The sequence below is a fragment of the Physeter macrocephalus genome, chromosome 2, assembly GCF_002837175.3.
Source record: "Physeter macrocephalus isolate SW-GA chromosome 2, ASM283717v5, whole genome shotgun sequence".
NCBI lineage: Eukaryota > Metazoa > Chordata > Mammalia > Artiodactyla > Physeteridae > Physeter > Physeter macrocephalus.
The window spans coordinates 112,640,633-112,660,776 of record NC_041215.1 but is presented as its reverse complement, the minus strand read 5'-3'; the positions used below and the strand labels follow the sequence as shown (position 1 = coordinate 112,660,776).

Below are 20,144 nucleotides of genomic sequence, written 5' to 3'. Positions count from 1 at the left end.
AGGAGTGTTACACATAACTAGTTAAACCTCCTTTTAATTGACTTTTAAAAACTTGTTCATAGAATTGCTTCTTGATAATTAAGGAGTCGTCATTACATAACGAATTCAGTACGACAGTCCAGTACAGAATGCTGGGTGTAGAAATCAGAGGCTCTGTGTTCCAGCGTTCTAGTTCCATCACTAACAACTACAGATACTTCCCTGACCTTTTACGTAACACGTCAGTACCTAATTCCACCTGTTCACTTATGTGTTAGAAAATGGGAATTCTATCAGAATTTCATTACAAACCAAATCGGATTAAACAGAATGACACCTGGCACATAGTAAATGTTAGACAGTTCTCTTCCCCTTATAAAAGATTTTTACTTGTCTCCCCATTTCTCCAGTTTTAACCCCAATGGGAGTGCTTTCTAGCACTACATCTATAAAGTTCTTGTACTTTTCTTCGTCAGCAGGTGTTGGAAAAGAAGAACCATATCTAGAATCAAGAGAGTGGAGACAATAGAAATTAATAGGCAAGTCACAGAAAGCACAGAGATAGAAAAGTCAATAGGCGTCTGGAATAATGATGGGATGAAAATGGAGATACCGAGGAAGCCGATCCAAACACTTTTAAAGGGCCTTCCCCAAAGTGCTCCTAGGCTGAAAATGAAGACCAGCGCCCTAATGGCAGCGTTTCCCTCTCCGCGGAAGAGGCAAAGTGAAAAATATAATTCCCAAAGGTCCCTAAGTAATCCTCAGTACGTTCCATTTTGAGTTGCTAGATACTCAGGACCAAATGAGAATTTGTACTTTTATGTGCTAAAGAACAGAACAATGGTTATTAGAAAACTGACATCTACAGATTGAGACATGAACTTAAATTAGTTGAAACTTAACTGAAACCGTTTTCTCTTTCAGTCTTTGGGGTGGGAACGACGGGCTTTTCCGCTGAAAGATGAAGACATAGCAGCCTTATTATGCCAAGATGAAAAAAATGATCACATTGAAAGATCAAGCCCACCTTTCCATGGTGAAGTCTTCTGTACCAGTGCACCAGAGAACGGCCACCATCCACAAAGGCAGGCGGATGGAATGGAGGAACACAAAACCCTTGGTCTAGGACTTACTCAACTCACGTTAAGAAAAATCAGTGACAGGGAACAGGTTAAGAAAACTATGTAACTGAATGGGAAAACAGGAGAAAAAATAAGCCCTGTTCCCCCACCCCCTCCACAGTCACAATTCCAGAGTAACAGCATGTAGTGCAGGTGCATGTATTAATCTTTTGTGCTGTTTATCAAACAAACAGGCAAGTTACGTCTCATTTTCCTTCCTGAACCACAGGAGTAACTAGCTTTTCACCTACAGACAAGTGCTAGTCATTTGTGTTTGATGCAGATCACAAGCAAGCACCAGAAAATTAACTGCTGCAATTTGAGGTCAAATCACATTACTGGGTAAATAATAATTTTTAAACAACTTATACCCACACCCACATATACCTATGCATCAAATGACAGCTCTTCTTTTTCTATACACGTGGTTATTCTTTAAATTGCCTCAGAAATATATTAAGAATATAAAATACATGTGTATAGAGTATACATGCATACATATACACACAAATAGTTTTAAAAAACACTGGCAAGTGACCACTCCACTTGAAAATGCACGTATGAACTACCCCATGAAATATCAGCTGAACCATAAATAAAGAAACAACAGATTTCCAATGGTGTTGAACATTTATAAGCCTTGACTATGGAGAAGGAATTTTTTTTAAAAAACACGTTTAACCGATAGCAGTTATTTATGGAAAGTTCTATACCAGATAACACAATACTCCTTTATTTGAAATCACTGATGATATCTGTTGGGTTAAACAGGTTATTTTCTATTCACTCCTAACCGAATAAGAAAAGCCAAGTAGTTAAATATTGTTGTATTTTAAAACTACCGCACCTTTTAAAACTCAACTTGAGTTTTATCTATTTCATGTATCTCATGAAGAGAAAACACCCAACTTAAAATGAGCAACAGACAGGAAATTCCTGTTTGTTAGTATATTATTGTACTTTTAGTTATTTTGGTCATTCCCTACCATTCCTTACTCTATTCAAATAAGCATCTATCCTAGAGTGAGAAAATTCTTAAAAGGTTAATGCTTCAATATTGGATACTGGAGTATACGTTAGGTAAAATTCCTTTTGACACTATTACATCATTTTTTTATATGTAAAAATTGAGGACAATTTATATGAATCACTTTTTCTCATGTAAAAAAGGTTATTCAAGTTGTAGTACCCACATAACTGACAATCCTAGCCAACTGGCCTAATCTGGGGGATGTGACACTAAGTTTTTGTTAGGGATTAGAAATTGTACTAATCCCTTTAAAGAAGAAGAAAAAAATTTCCAGTTTAATGCTGACAAATTTTTGCTTGTACTTTTACCGTACATTTATATTTTAAAAAAGAAAACAAAAGCCAGAACAAACCCAAGTTGTCCAGGCAAATAAACTCAGATTTTTTTTGTCATGACTGATATTATAATCTTCTATGTAAGTTTTTTTAATTAAAGTTATTTCTATATGCCTTGTGTTGTCTGATTTGATTAAATGTCACCTATCTGTGTGGCACAAGCCTTTCCTAAGCCAAAACAGTAAGAAATAAATTTTTACCTTGTGACACAGAAGAAACCAGGCAAGCTCTATTCTATGCTTAAGTGTTAACATTCTTATTTTCCAAACCTTATTTCTCAAAACTCACTCACAGTAGCCTGAAAAAAATTTAATGACACTGGTCCTGTTATTTCTTGCCATGTGTATTACACAGCAAGAGTATTTACAAGAACGAAGTAGCTAATATGTATCTATTGTCAAAGTGTAATTTGGGACACAATCATAAATATTTAGTTTACGGATGAACTCTGTACCTTGCCATATATTAGCCTACCTGGTCTTTCTTGGATTAATAAAATATATGTCCTTGGAGTCAAAATCCATAGTTGCAGAATATTCTCAGCCATCTGGTTTTGCTACAGGGTAAAGCTAGACTGGAAATAAGAGAATGTTAAGTAAAAGAAGCTTCCTTTGCTTAATCCACCTCCCAAGAGCTCCATCTGTAAAAAGAGTACAGACCAGAAATCCTACTCTTTACTGGATCCTTTCCATGGTACCAGCCTGTTGAGCTTTATTTAGTATCTTCATTTTTTAAAGGGAGACAAACATACCTGTCTTACCATTCGTAGGACTGATTTGTGGGTTTAATGAGATTGTATCATCAACACACTTTATAATCTACAAAGCAGACATTTACATAATGATAGCTACTTTGTATTGAGCATCCTCAAATTCTACTACCCTACAATTCTAGGAATAGTAGTGGAAGCTTTACGTATATAATTAATAGTATCTCTTAATCCTCAACACAACCCCCCACTGTTGTTACGATTACATTCAATATATACATCAGTTAATAATCAGCTCAAAGAGGTTGGTTGGATTGGTTTGCTAAGGTCAAACAAATAGAAAGGGGAAGAGGGTCAGGATTCAACTTAATATTACTTCCAAATAGAGGTCTTCCTTTCCTTTTAGCATAGAGCTAGGAAAACATTTTATGTCCTTCAGAATAGCGGGTGCGATTAAGAAAAAGGGGAAATGGGGTTGGTGGAGGGTGGGTAGGGGGTGGGGGAAGAACCACTGAATAACCTGCCGCTATAGCAAAGCTAACAAAGAAAACACCCTGATAAAACTTGTGCTTGCGTTTTACAACAGACCACCTGAAAATCCCTGGACTTCCTAATACACTTCTTTATGTATCAAATATAAGGTGCAAAGTAAAAAATAGATGTTTTCGAAGCTAGAAGAGCCATCCATCCCAGCCAGATCCAAACTTAGTTACCACGCAAGTACACAAATCAAAAATGACACAAAACAGGAAAAACAGGACTTCCTTTGCTTTCAGGAAAGCCAAGAAGCAAAGAAAACTTTTTAGAAAGTCAGAAAAAAAAAACTTTTCATAGGAGCTAATATGCCTTCCTTAGGCATTAAGACACATTTCTGTTCATAACCTTGATACAGCCATATTTTTACTGTTTATAAAAATCAAGTCTCCCAGTAAAAATGGTATTTTACCACACTAATCTTTAAATTTCATCACTGAAAATGTAATACACACCAATTTCTAACCTCTTGGGACATTCTGCAAAATGGATTTTAGTCACTGGAATGAATAATTGCTCAGAAAAGCAGCACTGCCTCAACTGTGGTACGATTTGGTAGTCAATATTCTTGTTTTCCAGTAAAAAGGAGATCTCATAAGCAGAAACACTGGACTCCTTGTGGTTTCATCGATCGAGAGAACGTTTCTGAGCAGCTTCTGAGCAAACATTTCTTAACAGGTTGATCACAGATCTGGGGTCTTCACTCCTCATAATGGCACTGCCAGATACAATCATGTTAGCTCCTGCCTGGAAGAAGTAAACACTTAAGGTTATGCCTCAAAGGAAGATGCAGAAAAACCTAAAACAATTCCTGGACTAGAGTTTCTTCTATCCTTGCAGCTGGCAGTCAGCACTTTAACTGTACAAAAGCCACTTCAAGATGAACATACTTAAGCAGCTAGTTCAATGAAAAAAGAAAATGCTTAAATGAGGATGTGAAATTATTTTTAAATGTGTCTAAGAAACCACTGACTTTTTGGTAACCCCCTCTAGATAAACTACACTGCATCTTTACTAATAAACCTTTAATCCTTAAATCTATTAAGGTCTTCCCCTATATACCAATTCCCCCACAGCTCCTAAAAAAATCAACCTTTTCATCTCGGAATTATGTATAAGAATTGGCAGGTAGTCTAAAAGGACAATTATTGCTAAAATGTGAAAGAATCCATAAAACAGGACAACATTACATTATTTCTCATTGTGAGGCCAGAAGGAATGGAACTTCTTACACATGCTTCACTGCATTCCACAGTGCTTTTGAGGTGGCTTAAAAAAGATTTTTAAGATGTTTTTCAATATGAAAGCAAAGAAGTCAGAGTAAAACCAAGTAAGATGAGTCCAAATTTATCTCTGAGATTCCTAGGATTTGACTCAAGGAGGGAAATCCAATCTATTACGTGATTCAGTGCTAAGAGAAAGGGACGACTACTGGGAGAGCCACTGAAGCTAAGGAAAATTTCTCCAAATGGAGACACTCACCCTATGATATAGCACACTACATCTCTAACAACGTTCCTCATAAAAAAAGAAAAAACACTAGTTTTATAGGGTTACAACCTAACATGTCTCGTAATGTAAGCAAGAACAGCATTAATGACAAAGCACAGTTCAGTAAAAAAGAATTCCACAAGGGGTCAAAGGGTACATGCTCACTAATCGTCTGGCCAGCACCTCCTCCGTATTGATCACAGTCAAGCTTTTGATAAGTATCAAGCAGGAGAGTGTGGCATTTATACAAAACACTGAAGGTGCAGATTAGACCATGCTGTTTAATAAAAGCAGGTCACATAAACTTTAATCACCTGCAATGCTACAGGGAGGGCTGGTATCCTTTTATGAAGTTCAGGAGCCTAACTCAGCCTAGCTAGCCACCTGGAAAAAAAAAAGTCATCCCACTTCTACAGAGGGACAGATTTAGTAGCTTGCAAGGGACAAATCAGTAGCTAATACACCTAAGTTCTACAGAATAACATTCTTTTTCCCCTTTACAAGCAGGTATGTTTTCTTTCCCTATTTTGGAAAACTGTCTCAAAGGCCCTGGAACTTTTCAATGATATTCCACAGGCTGGCATTCAGCTTGTTCCTTTCCAAAGAATTTTTCCATCATTACTGAGATAACCAGGCCTTACTATTTAATGATTATGTGGTTTCAGAATATTCACTTATCGCTCTTTATTTTCCTGGTTTTACATTTAAACAAAAAATACTTTTCTAAGAAAGAAAGCCTATTTAGGAAGTCTCTTTGGCAGACAAGACCTGTCCTGGCATTACATTTGATAGGAAATTGGTCTAGGTTGCAGTCAAGCAGTCTCACCTCTGCGCATTTATGGATGGTGTCAGGACCTACTCCACCATCAACCTCAATGTCCAAAGACGGGAACTGGGTCCTCAACCAGTGAACCTAGTTATACACAAGGAAATAAGTGACTAAGTGGATAGGTAGAGGGAAAAACACCAAATAAAAAATCACATAGCTGATATTAGCCACTAAAATATGACTCCAAATGTCTCAGACAATATATCAATACAAATTATGATTGGGGAAAACCACCTTTTAATGTACTGTAACAAACTAAGTTTTATAAAAGCAAGCTTTGTTCTGTTTGGCAAATGGCATTCAATTTGTCATGGCTTTGCAGAAAATATACTTCACAGAAACAAGACAAAGACAAAACCCTCAATATTCAATGAAAACTCCCAAGAGATCTCAAGGTTACAGAGATAACGGTTTTGAAAAAAGTTTTCAAGACTAAGATGTAGTATCTTTTATGATCTCCAAACCTAAATCTCTTGGGGCACTTCTCATACTGTATTCCAATGATATATAGGCATCCTCATCTCCCCACCTTCAGAACAGTACAGGTCTAAACATACAAGTAGTCCAATAAATGCTTACGGAATGAACTTACAGAATAAAAGCCTTACCCCAGAACCAAATACTTCTTTTACCTTTGGCATCATATCTTCCATGAATTTCTGCCCTCCAAACCCAGGTTCCACTGTCATAACCAAGGCCATATCTATCTGATTAGCCCATGGTGCCAAATACTCGACTGTAGTTCCTGGTTTGATAGCAAGGCCAACCTGTAACAGAGACAAATTTGCTATATCACATCAATAATTATTTCTGTATTACATTACTGTTGCATATCAGGCCCAGTAGAAAGGTCTATTCTTAAAGTATAGAATACATACATAAATGGAATACATAAACTGTTCAGACTGTAATTACTTTTTAAAAAAAAGTCGACAAGACTGTCAAAAGTAAATGTTTCTAAAAGGTAGAAACTTTCAGAAAACATTAGTGGAATGTATTAATCTTATCTGACAAACAAGTTATACTTAAACTCTATCTTCAAACCTGACGAATAGCTGCCTAAGTCCAGTCTTCTCCACCTATCATTTCAGGTCTTCCACCAAATCTTCCCAACTCTGAGAATAAATAGTATAAAACATTACCATCGGGCTTCCCTGGTGGCGCAGTGGTTAAGAATCCACCTGCCAATGCAGGGGACACCGGTTTGAGCCCTGGTCTGGGAAGATCCCACATGCCTCGGAGCAACCAAGCCCGTGCGCCACAACTACTGAGCCTGCACTCTAGAGCCCGCGAGCTACAATGACTGAGCCCGCGTGCCCGTGTTCCGCAACAACAGAAGACACAGCAATGAGAAGCCCGCGCACCGCAGTGAAGAGTAGCCCCTGCTCGCCACAAGTAGAGAAAGCCCACGCACAGCAACGAAGACCCAGACCCAACACAGCTAAAAATAAACAAATAAATAATTTTTTTTTTTTTTAAAAAACATTACCATCACTGTTGAGCTCTCACCTTCATTCCATTCTCCCGAATGTCTTTGATCAAAGCCCCCGGGTTCTCAGTAGCCTCGAGATGAAAAGTATATTGATTGGCTCCTGCTACAGCCATTGGTTTTACCCACTGTTCCGGCCTGGACACCATCATGTGCATGTCTGGAAAGGAAAGACGTATCCCCTAAGTATCACTATAAGGAAAATAGCTGGCTCACATTATTGAAGCCAGCCTGGAGTTTTTGCTCTTTCAGGTATCAACTCTTCTGGCATCATGATAATTGTTAAATATACAGAAGTTACACTTCTGTATAGATAACCTCCCTTCATCCTGAAGATAAGGCTTCGGTCAAACTCATTTACCAAAAAACCCCCCATTTTTCCACAAAAAGCCTATGGCGCTGTTTATGAAAATAACTAGATATCAGGAAACCTAGGTCCAGGGCCAAGAAATCCCATTCTAAAAAACTTAAAGAAGTCATGTTATCTATGTAGACTGGCTTCCTCATTTATAAAATAAGAAAGCTAAATTAAGTGAGTCTCCCCACCAATATTTTATTGAGCACTTGCCACACCATTAACTTTTCTAGGCCGCAGGGGTACAGCAAAAAACAGACAAAAATCTCTGAAGTCACAGGGATTACATTCTTAGTGGGAGAGACAAATAAAAGGAGTGAAGACAATACACACTAGGTTGGGAGTAAATAAGGCCAGTGTGGCTGGGGCCAGGGTCGCACTGGGGAGAAAAGATGAGGTCAGAGAAGCACCGGCTGCGAGTACAGAGCTCTGCAGCCCACCAGGTTTTATTCTGAACGATGTGGAACAAACACTACAGGATTTTGAGTCAAGTGACAAGATCCGACTTAGAAGGCCAAGGCAAAAAACCCAGCGACTGAGGATGGCAAGCAAGCGTAGGGATTCTGGGTATGTTCGGGGGGCAGGGACAACAGGGGCTGCTGTAGATCAGAAGTGCGGATCAGAAGCGCAGAGTGAAAGTGTCCATCGACAGACGAACAGATAAAGAAGATGTGGCACATATATACAATGGACTACCACTCAGCCATAAGAAGAAATGAAACTGAGTTATTTGTAGTGAGGTGGATAGACCTGGAGTCTGCATACAGAGTGAAGTAAGTTAGAAGGAGAAAAACAAATACCATATGCTAACACACATATATATGGAATCTAAAAAAACAAAACAAAAATGGTTCTGAAGAGCCTAGGGGCAGGACAGGAATAAAGACACAGATGTAGAGAATGGACTTGAGGACAGGGAGGGGAAAGGGTAAGCTGGGACGGAGTGAGGGAGTGGCGTGGACATATATACGCTACCAAACGTAAAATAGATAGCTAGTGGGAAGCAGCTGCATAGCACAGGGACTTTCCAATAAAGATGTTTAAAAAAAAAAAAAAGAAGTGCAGAGTGAGAGGAGAGTCAGATGATGCAAGGATTTGGCCTGAGGAGCTAGAAGAGAAGTGCCATCAACTGAGAGGCAGACAACTGCAAGAAAAGGAACAGACTGAGAGGGAAGAACACGTTAACCTGAGAAGCCTGCCACGTGTCCTGATTCTAAAGCTCAAATCATAGGAGTATATGTCTGGGAAGAAATGAGCATGGCCTTCTTAAAGATCTTGACTTAAAACATAATAGCATTTCATGAGAAGGAGAGGGCAGCTTAAAAGAAGTGAAAACAAGAAATAATGCTGGGAAGAAGAAAACAGTAAACACTCCTGCGCCAGACAGATGGCAGTGAGGAGAGTTTTGAGCTTTTTGTTTTGTTAGAGGGACCACATTGCTGATACAGTAAAACTATATTAAAGAAAAAAATTCTAGTATTCCAGAACTCAGTAACTAAGATTATAAAATGCAACAAGGCTTTGAAAAATGTCAGGGAAACATAGTATACAGCCTGATTAATGAAGCCACGACTAACATTTATATTTCTAAACTAATAAAAGTAACAAAAATAGAACATATTTTAATAGGCAAAATCTTGTTTTTAAAAGATAAACTCGGGCTTCCCTGGTGGCGCAGTGGTTGAGAGTCTGCCTGCCAATGCAGGGACACGGGTTCGTGCCCCAGTCCGGGAAGATCCCACATGCCGCGGAGCGGCTGGGCCCGTGAGCCACGGCCACTGAGCCTGCGCGTCCAGAGCCTGTGCTCCGCAGCCGGGTTCGTGCCCCTGTCCGGGAAGATCCCACATGCCGCAGAGCGGCTGGGCCTGTGAGCCATGGCCGCTGAGCCTGCGCGTCCGGAGCCTGTGCTCCGCAGCGGGACAGGCCACAACAGGGAGAGGCCCGCGTACCACAAAAAAAAAAAAAAAAAAAAAAAAAAAAAAGATAAACTCAATTTGGTGTTTTTTTCCCCTTCATATTATAAACAAGAAAAAAAAAATTCAATCTGGTTTAAAAGATCAAGTTTACTCTTTCCTAAGTTAGCAGACTGCTAAGTCATCCCTGTTCAATCTCTAGCATGCAGTCACTACTAGCAACCCTCACTGGACATCCTCTAGTATTTGGGGAATTGATGGGTCAGCTAATCTGCCTATAATTAAGATACAGTTCTCAAATGTTCTATTATCAGACTCCCTCTGCACTCTTAAAAATTACTGAAGCCCTCCCCCCAAAATATTGTTGATGTGGGTTATATTTATCAATATTTAATGTATTAGAAATGCAAACTAAAAAAATTTTAGTGTCTACTTATTAATTCATTAAAAAATAATAATGATAATAAAAATAAATCCATTACACGTTAATGTAAGAGTTGCACTATTTTACATTTTTGCGAGTCGCTAATGTCTGCCTTAAGAGAAGACATCTATATTCTGACACCTGCTCTGCATTCAATCTCCTGCAATCTGCTGTTTTATATGATGGGAAAAAAGTGCACAGAAAAGGGAGGAGTACCTACACCCACAGCCTTTTCACTCAAGTGTGGATATTCTATTTCTACCCCAAAACTCAACAAGTGGTACTTTTTTTTAGAAAGGTTAGTGGCAACGTGGAATCCATAAACCCCACCAGTGACCTTTTCGTACTTTGTTACACTCAAACCCATTAGTCTACATTTCGAATGGCTCTTTTAAGTACTATTGGTTCACTGAGTTACACAGATCTTCCAAATAGTGACACATTTCATTATATACTATCCAAACCCCGCTTTTGTTAATGATATTACAGATCTTGCCAGAAAAGCTGTGAGTACTGGGAAGCTGTCAAGCTCAGAGAGGCAGATATAAGTTTTCTAAAATTCCAACTTTCACCAGCAAACTCTAACTTTATCGGTGGCAATGAAAACTGATGAGCCGCTTTCCTTGAAGTGACAGGTTCACTTGGTTAATTTTAAAGAAAATGTCAGTAAAATATCCAAGTCTGATAACCACAGTTCATCTGTCAGTTGTTCTTTCAAGGGAAAATGGTATTCATGACTAGCACTTTCAGTTCACAGCTTAAAACAATGGCACAAGTGGTTTTCTTTGAGGAAACTATCATCCTCCAGGATTTAATGGAAGTGCTTTATATGTACTTGCCACTTTGTCACACAAAATACTAATGAGACATGCACTCAAGAATCAAGATTTACTAAATCAATCACTTGTACCAATTCATCAAGGATACTTGTTATAAAGGATACTATGAATGTATGGCAAATAAGAATATCGCGACTACCTGTACCATTCAGTATCACTGCCTTGTCTCAGGCTAAGGCATCAGCAGACTAATTCACCACTGCTTTTGCACCATCAGCATAAATAATGGCAAGTGATATCAGTACAAGTAATTTACAAATCAAACTACAAATAGTTTTGATGTCATGGACCATCTGAAAAGGACTCCCACGGGTCCTCAGACCATACTTGAAGACCACTGATTTAGCTAAGAACAAAACGACTTCTCCCTACCACTTTACTTCTTAGATGGTAAATTCTACTCAACACTGAGACTGAAGAGTTAAAAGCTTTAGCAGTTATACATACAACTTGAGATCCAACTCCCAGGATATATCATGTATCAATTATCCAACAGCCAGTATCCAAGAATTAAACAAACAAAAACATATAATACAAAAAACAAAGGTCACAAAACCCAAACACTAAAGCATATTAAGTCCATTCATCTTTACTTGAGATTCACCTCTGGAAAGACTGATTAGTAAGTTTATCAGCAAATAACAAACTAAAAACAGAAAGGAAAAGCAGATTGTGTGGGGTGGTGGCAGTTGAGTCGGTAAGAGAAGAGGCACAGAGATAGGAGGGGAGTCAAACAGCAGTGAGAAGTAACACTTGGAGACGAACTAAAAGGGAGAGAAATGGAAAAATACATACATATTTTCAATCCACGCAAAGCTACAGTGGGGAATTCTGTGGCCACTGTACAAGCCAGGAAGGTGGGGGGACACAGAATGCTACTTATTTCATCCAACTCTGACAGTCATAAGAACGAATTTACCCTGGAAAATTCATTTTCCAAAATGTAGTTAAAAAAAAAAAAAGTTCAGATAATCAAGAGGATTATACTCCATCATTTGGAAATTTCAAAATAGTGAACATGTTGGTGGAACATTGTTTCCCTCGTGCCACATAAATTAGGTGATAAAGTACATTTCCTTTGGTACATTCGAAGTGGATGGAGCCTACAGAGGCTCTAACAGCCTCCTGCAATGCTGGCAGTGCTCCATAACTGCACTGGACGGTACAGTAGTCACAAGCCACACGTGGCTACTGAGAACTTGCAATGTCGTTAATGCCACTAAGAAACTAGTTTTAATTTTATTTAATTTAAACTAATTTAAATAGCTACATGTGGCTAGTGGCTACCATACCTTCATAAAACTGGCCCGCAGGGACTTCCCTGGTGGCGCAGTGGTTAAGAATCCGCCTGCCAATCGAACCAGGGACACGAGTTTGATCCCTGGTCTGGGAAGATACCACATGCCAAGGAGCAACTAAGCCCATGGGCCACACCTACTAAGCCTAGCTCTAGAGCCCGTGAGCCACAACTACTGAGCCTGTGTGCCACAACTACTGAAGCCTGCATACCTAGAGCCCGTGCTCCGCAACAAGAGAAGCCACCACAATGAGAAGCCCACACACCACAACGAAGAGTAGCCCCCACTTACTGCAACTAGAGAAAGTCCGCGCAGCAACAGAGCCCCAACGCAGCCAAAAAAATAAAATAAATTTATTTTAAAAAATTTAAAAACTAGCCCACAATATTTCAATTAAAAAAATCTAAGTTTTACTAAATTTATGTAATGAGTTACATAAAAACACATATTTACAAGAACTCACCAAATGTCTTATTACCAGAGATCTGGCAAGTGAGTCACTGCTAACTTAGTTTAAAACAACAGCAGCAGCAATAAGGATATGTGGACTGAATCTATATTCCATAAAAAGTAGCTTCTAGGTCACTGATCTTAAAAATCCTTAATTCACATTATCCTACAATGTTGGGAGTGGAGCATACATAGACCCCACTTGTAGAAAGCTCCAATTTCCATGAACTGGCTTCAAATATAGACCATAAGTCAATCAATTCATAAATTCATTTAACCATTACATTGAGCCCCAGCTGTGTCTATGCTAAGCTCTAGGAAAACTGCAGCAAACAAAGTGGAGGAAATCCTGCCCTTAAGGAGTTTAGAGTCTGATAAAAGTAATCTCAGATTGAAAGAAATTCTAAGAAGAAAATCAACAAGGTGATGTAACTGGGAAAAGGTTAATTTAAGACAGGGCTCTCTGAAGAAACAACAAAGGATCAGAGGTGGAAAGATGAGGCAGCTCTGGTCAAGAGAACACAGCTTTCTAGGCAAAGAGATTAGCCAAAGTGCCCAGGCCCTGAAGCAGGTAAGAGTTTGGCTTCTTACAGGCAGTCAATGAAACCCCAGCACAGGGAGGAGGGAAAAGGGTACAAGATGAAACTGGAGGTTGAGAAATCAACCAGCTACTGTCCCTTTACCTGAGCAACACATCCAGCTTCAGACGGTGTAACACCCACTTACCAAAGAAAGGGTCCTGGCCTAGCTGCTTTCGGAGGCTTTCTACCACAGGGTGACCAAAGGTGATGTTGGGAACAAAATGCCTACAAGACAAACAAAATCTTGCTCTGAAAATGTTTTCGATTCAGTTTCTGTGTTTTTCTCAATATGTATTCTGATGGGAGTAGAGGAGACTATCTGTGGTTGCAATTATTCTTCAATAACATCATCAGTATTAAACAACACTAAAAATATCTGTATAATTTCAGTTTTACAGAGCAGTTATCTCCTTGATATTTCAGCAAATCGTAACAATGTCACATGATTTACTCTATTTAACTCTGTAATTCAAAATCCCTGACAAGTAGAAATGGAAGGATGACAAAACCAAAACCCCAAAAGTTATATGACTTGCCCAAGTCACACACTAGTTAGGAAGTTCAGGACTCTGATATGGGTCTCTCAAATCAACCTATCACAGGCTGCCTGTGGCTACTTCTAATCCACCTCTATCACAGGGCACAAAATGTCAGTTTATCGAAACTTTCTTAAAGATTATCAATAAGGACACTTAATGTATACTAATAACCACCACTTACTGAGAGTTTACAACATACCAGATATTGTACCTTAATTCATTTCACCTTCACAACAGCCCTATGAAGTAGATGCTGTTATTATCCCCATTTGAAGAGCACAGGATACATAACTTCCTTAAGTCATCCAGTTAATAATTTCGTTGGGGCAGGATTCAAATTAAGGCTTCCTGATATCAGACCCAAGGTAGTTAACCATCATCCTACTCCGGTTAGTCCTTTTGTTCTATCGCCAGCTCACTTCAATATTTAAAAAAACCTCCGATATGTAAGTCCCAGGCTGAGTGCTTCAGAGAGTATTGTATTTTATAAAGAAATATGTGAGTGTTCCCGCTCACCCCAGAAAAGTTTACAATCTCACTGGTAAGAGGTGGCTAATGACTCACCAGAATTCATCACTGACTGCTACAGCACAGTTGTTGGTAGGAAGCCAGCTCAGCCGAGGACCACACTTCCCAGCTCCCTTTACATCTAGTGGCCCGTGTAACTAGTTCTCACCAACGGACTCTGAGTTTAAGTGATGTGCGTCACTGCAGAGCCCAGGAGGTTGAGTAGTATTCCTGTTCTGCTCTCACTTTATCCTTCTGCCAGTAAAGAGCCCCTTAAGGAATGGCAGCGCCACAGGATGGAAGGGGACCAGGTTCCTCCACTTCTGCATGGACAGACATTTCACACCAAACTATTACATGAATGAGAAGCTTTATAACATTCAGCCACTGAAATCTGGGCTCTCTCTGTTAAAGTAGTAGCCATTACCCTGTATGAGGACTGTTAAGAAAAGCTACACAGTAACAAGTAGGCAATATTAAGGTAAAATAGTTCCAGAGGCAAGTAGAATAGCACTTTTTAAAAAGGGGTAAGATCTTGAGATTTACAGAACAAACAGAATTTGTAAAAATGGGGAAGGAAATGAAGCAAAGGCAGAAATAACTAAGTTAAGTTCAAAGAAGGGGGAGATGGTATTGCCCACCCTGGCTAGTATGAAAAAGGCAGGAGGCAGACTGTGTCACATTAAGTGCATCAAATGCCAGGCTCACTGTTTTGACTTTATCCTGATCAAGTGAGGTTTTAAAGGAGAGACACAAATGAAAAATAAGATGGAAATAATACAGTAGGCAGACAGACTGGGCAGTAAATTGGAAGAAGGGAGGCAAGAGGTGCTGCTAAATGGCAAGAAACAGTACGAATGGAAACAAGGACAGCAGGTGATAGGATCGCCTAAGTGATAAGATGCGGGGGAGGGGGAAGGTCGAAGAGAGCGAATAAACCACGTCCAAAGTCGTCTTGAGCTTAAGATGACAGGCAGGCAAAATGAGTGTTAATAAAAAATTAAAACATATACAGGCCAAGCACCATTCTGAACCATTCCAATATATTAACTCATTAAAACCTCACAACAGGGACTTCCCGGGCGATCCACTGGTTAAGACTCCGCGCTTCCAATGCAAAGGATGCGGGTTCGATCCCTGGTCAGGGAACTAAGATCCTACGTGCTGCGCAGCCAAAAAACAAAACCAAAACAAACCAACCAACCCACCCTCTCAACAATTCAGTGAGACAGGTATCACTATTACCTGTATTTTACAGATGAGAAAATAAGAGGCCCAAGCTCACACCAGTAAGCGCTGGAGGCAGGAGTTACACACGTGCAATCTAGCGCCAAAGTTCAGCCTCGTAACTACCAGGCTTGTCTGCTCCTCCACTGACAGCTGATAACTAACAGAAGAAGAAAGTCCAAGGGAGGAGGACAGCCTTAAGACAGAGAGGTCAGGACACACCTGAGAGGGATGGGTACGGTGGATGGGTACAGACACTTTTACTCTCCAGCACCCTGGTCCTTGGAGGTTGGATTTCTAGTATTTTGGAAATCATTCTACCATTCGCCTAAGAGCAGTAACTGCCAGGGTTACGGATAAGATGCTTATTATATTTACTTAGAACTTGGAGGTAAGAGTCACATAAGCAGGCAGCAAGGACTGCTGAATACTACACAAATCTGAGATTGAAAGATCTGGATTTCATTCACTGTTTTTTCTGTGTGCCCTCAGAAGTATTTCTGTTGTCTCAACCTTAGGCTTCGTTTATCATGAAAATAAACACAATAACGACATCTTGAGAAAATATGAGAATAAAACAAACACACTTTTACTTCACTGGGAAACAGAAGCTATAATGCCATTTTGGAGTAAAGACTGCCAAAATTAAAAGGCAATTAATTAAAAAGCGTCCTTTTCTCCCAAAGAACTTATGAGATTAAGCTATAATCGCTTAGAATATCGGATAAGGCATACGATTATTTTGATCCCCCATCACATGTATAACTTTCACACAAAGCAAACCTTTACCAGATCTCCCAACAAGGCAAAGAGGAGGATCAAGGTTGATATAAAATTCAGCAAGACTGTAACCAAACAACACTTCCCGTGAATAAGGAATCACACCTATGCCTATGGTCGGGGGTAGGCTGGCAGGTAACATGGAGGAGTGACACAGGGCAGATGGAGACGGGAAAAATGAAGAACATCTGGCCCGGCTAATGGTGGCCTTGTGACACTGTGGGCCCAGTACTGAAGTCAGTCAGGTCTAGTAGTAACGTGAAATCCCCCTGGCTTCGAAATCTTCCTGATTTAGAAACTGAATATCTGCTCAGTTCCTACACTTACGATCAACACATTTCCAGTCACTGTCCTGTCATGACACATTTATATTTACATGCTTTCCAATTTTCTCTTCCAGAAAATCCACTTGTCCTTCATTTCAAATATCCAACCATACTAGTGCTCCACCCACCAGTGTTTCCAGAACTTGTTCCTGAATTTCAAAATGAAGACGTTCGGTTTTAATCAGAAGTGTGGGCTTCAAGGGAAGAGAGGGGACTAGAAAACAAGGGCATGCAAGCTCAGTGTAACGTTGGAGATTTTTCAGGGGACCAGGAAAAGAAGCACGGAGGCACTACCTGGAGGGAAGGTAAACTGGGGCTGGCTGCCTTGGGAAAGGGAGTCCACAGCCCCTCTTCCATACCCTGGGCCTAGGAGGCACTGCAGCTCAGCCAGGCTCTGCCTCTTCAGTGGGACACTGGGAAGGGGCTGAACCTCCCCAATCTGGTTTCCTCCTTTGCAAAAGGGGAATAAAAATAGCTCTTAGCTCAGAAAGTTGTGAAGCTTAACAGAGAAAGCATTTTTTAAATGGTGTATGCAGAATTTAGTTTTTTCAAACCAAGATGTTTCCTGGTAAAGGGGGAGTCAATAAAAAACAAATACTTTACCTTAATAAGCTCAGGGTCTGCCATAGGGCTGGGAGGGGCAAAAGAGATTCCTTAGAGATCCCTCCCTTATGATAAAGCCATTCATCCAACCAATTATAATTTAAGCTTGCCATGGTGCTTTTCCTGCAGAGAATACAGAGGTGAGCCAAAGAAACAGTCTCTGCTTTCAGGGAGCTTACGGTGCTGCAGGAGAGATATGAAATAAATATCAAAAAATATAGTTGTTCTTTGAAAACAGAGAATATCTTAATCATTCTCTGTAAGCCTAATATCCACAGAAGACAGTTTCAGAGACAAAACAAGCTGCTGCATGCTTCCAATCCTGGCTCCACCATTTCTTAGCTACGAGGTGACTTTAATCTCTTTCTGTAGACGCCGTTAACAGCACCAAGCTCATAGTGTGAAATAATTCACAAATAGTATCAGACCAGAAATAGTCAAGTGCTTGGAAATATTACCTATTGTTGTTGTCATTGATATTCTGACTGGTAAACTGGAACAAACTATTTTCTCCATTTGCTCACTCAAACACTGGACAAGACTTATTTACAACCAAGCTGCTCTCTGTGACAAACACACTACACACATATACTCGTAGTCTGTTCTATCCTGAGACCCTCAAGTGTCTCAGAAACAAAATTTTGTCTCATTTTGTGTCTCAGGCACAAAAATGTAGCTACCCATCTGTGAGGTACACACTCCAGTAATATTACCTGTGAAAGTTCAGGGCTTTCAAGCAAAGGTATCAAAAAAATATACAGAAGTAGAAATATATGTGTTTACTCAAACTAAAAACCAAGGTTTTGTAAGAGGTAAGATTTACTAATCTTCTTTGCCATTATCAGTTAGGCACGGTGTTGAGGTAACTGAGTGGAATACAAAAGAGAAACAGCAGATTTAACCAGACAGAACAAAGAAGACAAACCTGTCATAAGAGGAGTGACATTAAAAAGACAAGGAAGTGACTGGTCATCTTTCGTAAAAAACATGAATTTGCAGATTTGCACGAGAGTACACAGAGATTTTACCTATCTCCAATAAATTTACTTTTCTACCCCAAGCCAAGGTAATGGCTGTTTTGATCTTATGGCCTGTTATCAGTGGGGCTCAGAGAACCACTTGGCAAACACAAGATCCAAGTTGCAACTCTGTCACAATGTGTGTAACGTTGAGAGAGTCTTAACTGTTTTCTCTATGATTTTTCCTCGTTTTATAACCAATTTAAGAAAACTAGCGTCATTCTGATTTCAAACAATATTGATTATGGGCTGTAACTACAGTGCTTAAAAATTACTTACAAAAAACTGACCTCCCTGAAGAGCAGGGTGCCTGAAGAGAAAATAGACAGGAAAATCATAATTTGAACAACGATACAACAACTAACAATTACAGAGAATTTACTATATGCCAGGCACTGTAAACTACGTGTATGAGGTCATTTCATCTTCCAAAGATGCCGAAGCGGTAGTGTTATTACTCCCATTTTTCACATAATGAAACTGAAGCTCAATGAGGTTAAATGGCTTGTCCCAAGTAACCCAGCAAGTGGCAGAAGTCGGGCGTTCTCACTCCAGGTGCCAAGCTCGTCATCCTTACACAAGTCTTTCTCCCCAGCTTTGCCACTAACTAGCTATATGAGCTTGGGCAAGTCATGCCTATCCCCTTGGGCCTCAGTTTCTCCAACTAAAAATGAGACGGGTCCTAGAGATTTAAGGTCGCTTCCAGGCACTAAATGCTAGAAGACCACACGTTACGTGGGGGGAGGGGAGATGGTTGAGGTTTGGGACGCGGTCGCAGCCCAGGATGCCGACTCAGGTCCCCTCCAAGCAAGGCCTCCAGGGCTCCCACCGCAGGCCCCTTCTCAGTACCGCGTTCACAGTGAGGCGCTCCGCGCTACAGGGACGCCGTGCACCCAACAGGCACTCAATAAAGGTGCGCCTATCCCGCCCCGCGCGGCAACCCAGACCCGAGCCCCGCGGAGAGTTACCCGTCCATTACATCCAGGTGCAGATAATCGGCCCCAGAGTCCAGCATCCGAAGGCACTCGGCCCCTAAACTGGCCAGGTCGCTGTTGAGGATGGACGGGCCAATTTTGCAGCCGGACGCCATGGTGCTAGCTCTCTAAAGCAAGTTACCCAGCGAGATGCCCGGCAAGATGAAGGCGTCGCGCCCCGATTGGCCTCACAGTTTTGGCCCCGCCTCTTCCCAGTAGAGTCTTCCGGACTCCACCGGCAGCAGCTGCCTTGAGGGCGGAAGTCCCGCCTCCCCTAGCGGGAGGGGTGCCCCTCTAAGGGCTTAGGGGCGGGGCCTCGGCGTGAGGCACCTTCCTCCTTCCTCTGACCTTTGCTTTTAAAACAAGCCTTTTCAGGTCTCTCAGTCCTCTGAGGAGTTTCTTAATCTTTTTTAGGTTTACTTCCCCTGCAGTTCCCTCTCAGCTCTTGCCCTCTTATCACTTTTTTGTTTCTCCATCGTTTGCATATGCGTTCCTTTCCTCTCCGTCCCTGTACTTGTCCAAGAACAAAAAAAAACACCCTTCTTTCTCTTTCTCTTTGAATCCTTCTCAAGAGCGGTGGGAGTCTGGTTTAGGGCGGAATCCTGGATGCTAGCTGGGTGACCTGGCAAGTCACTTCTCCCTGCCTCCAATTTTCTCATCTGTTAAGACAGTGCTTAACGTTTAACATTTGTGAATCCAAGTATGTGCCCAGGACCGGATGCCTGGTGCTCAGTATAAAATGGTGGTGGTTATTATTACTCTCCTCTGCTTCTGGCCCTCATCCTTACCTTC

The 20,144-nt window shown here is 40.6% G+C and overlaps 2 protein-coding genes across 12 annotated transcripts in view; one reads left to right on the top strand and one right to left on the bottom strand.

Moving 5' to 3' along the window:
• The window catches only part of KANSL1L (KAT8 regulatory NSL complex subunit 1 like), a 158,254-nt gene extending 155,322 nt beyond the window's left edge, over positions 1–2,932 (top strand). The window contains exon 16 of the mRNA XM_028481517.2: positions 904–2,932. Within this exon, the coding sequence (XP_028337318.1) occupies positions 904–1,167 (264 nt within the window). The 3' untranslated portion in view covers positions 1,168–2,932. The remainder of the gene's footprint in view (positions 1–903) is intronic.
• RPE (ribulose-5-phosphate-3-epimerase) lies at positions 5–19,546 on the bottom strand. Of its 11 annotated transcripts, XR_003677583.2 has the most exons (9): positions 19,347–19,515; positions 17,360–17,542; positions 13,523–13,602; positions 7,538–7,677; positions 6,637–6,795; positions 6,026–6,112; positions 4,164–4,455; positions 2,940–3,039; positions 5–933 (listed from the first exon to the last, which is right to left on the bottom strand). XR_003677583.2 is itself a non-coding variant. In XM_028481505.2 (8 exons), the coding sequence occupies exons 3-8, from the start codon at positions 17,470–17,472 to the stop codon at positions 4,333–4,335; spliced, it is 702 nt and encodes a 233-aa protein (XP_028337306.1). In that variant the 5' UTR covers positions 17,473–17,542; positions 18,658–18,688; positions 19,358–19,471; the 3' UTR covers positions 3,735–4,332. The 11 variants fall into 11 exon arrangements, 9 of the variants coding, with proteins under 9 accessions (XP_028337306.1, XP_028337278.1, XP_028337248.1 ...); XR_008619090.1 differs by lacking the exon at positions 2,940–3,039; XM_028481505.2 differs by lacking the exons at positions 5–933; positions 2,940–3,039 and adding an exon at positions 18,658–18,688 and having other exon boundaries at positions 3,735–4,455; positions 19,358–19,471.
• Positions 19,547–20,144: the final 598 nt, after the last annotated feature.

What these genes read in the sequence shown, in the direction of transcription:
- RPE (XM_028481447.2), bottom strand. Translation starts at nt 19,468, where the DNA reads ATGGCGTCCGGCTGCAAAATTGGCCCGTCCATCCTCAACAGCGACCTG. An exon ending in AGGCCAGGACCCTTTCTTTG is followed by an intron (nt 7,678 to 13,522) that starts GTAAGTGGGTGT and finishes TTTCCTTTCCAG; the next exon opens with ACATGCACATGATGGTGTCC. An exon ending in CCATCCATAAATGCGCAGAG is followed by an intron (nt 4,456 to 6,025) that starts GTGAGACTGCTT and finishes TACTTCTTCCAG; the next exon opens with GCAGGAGCTAACATGATTGT.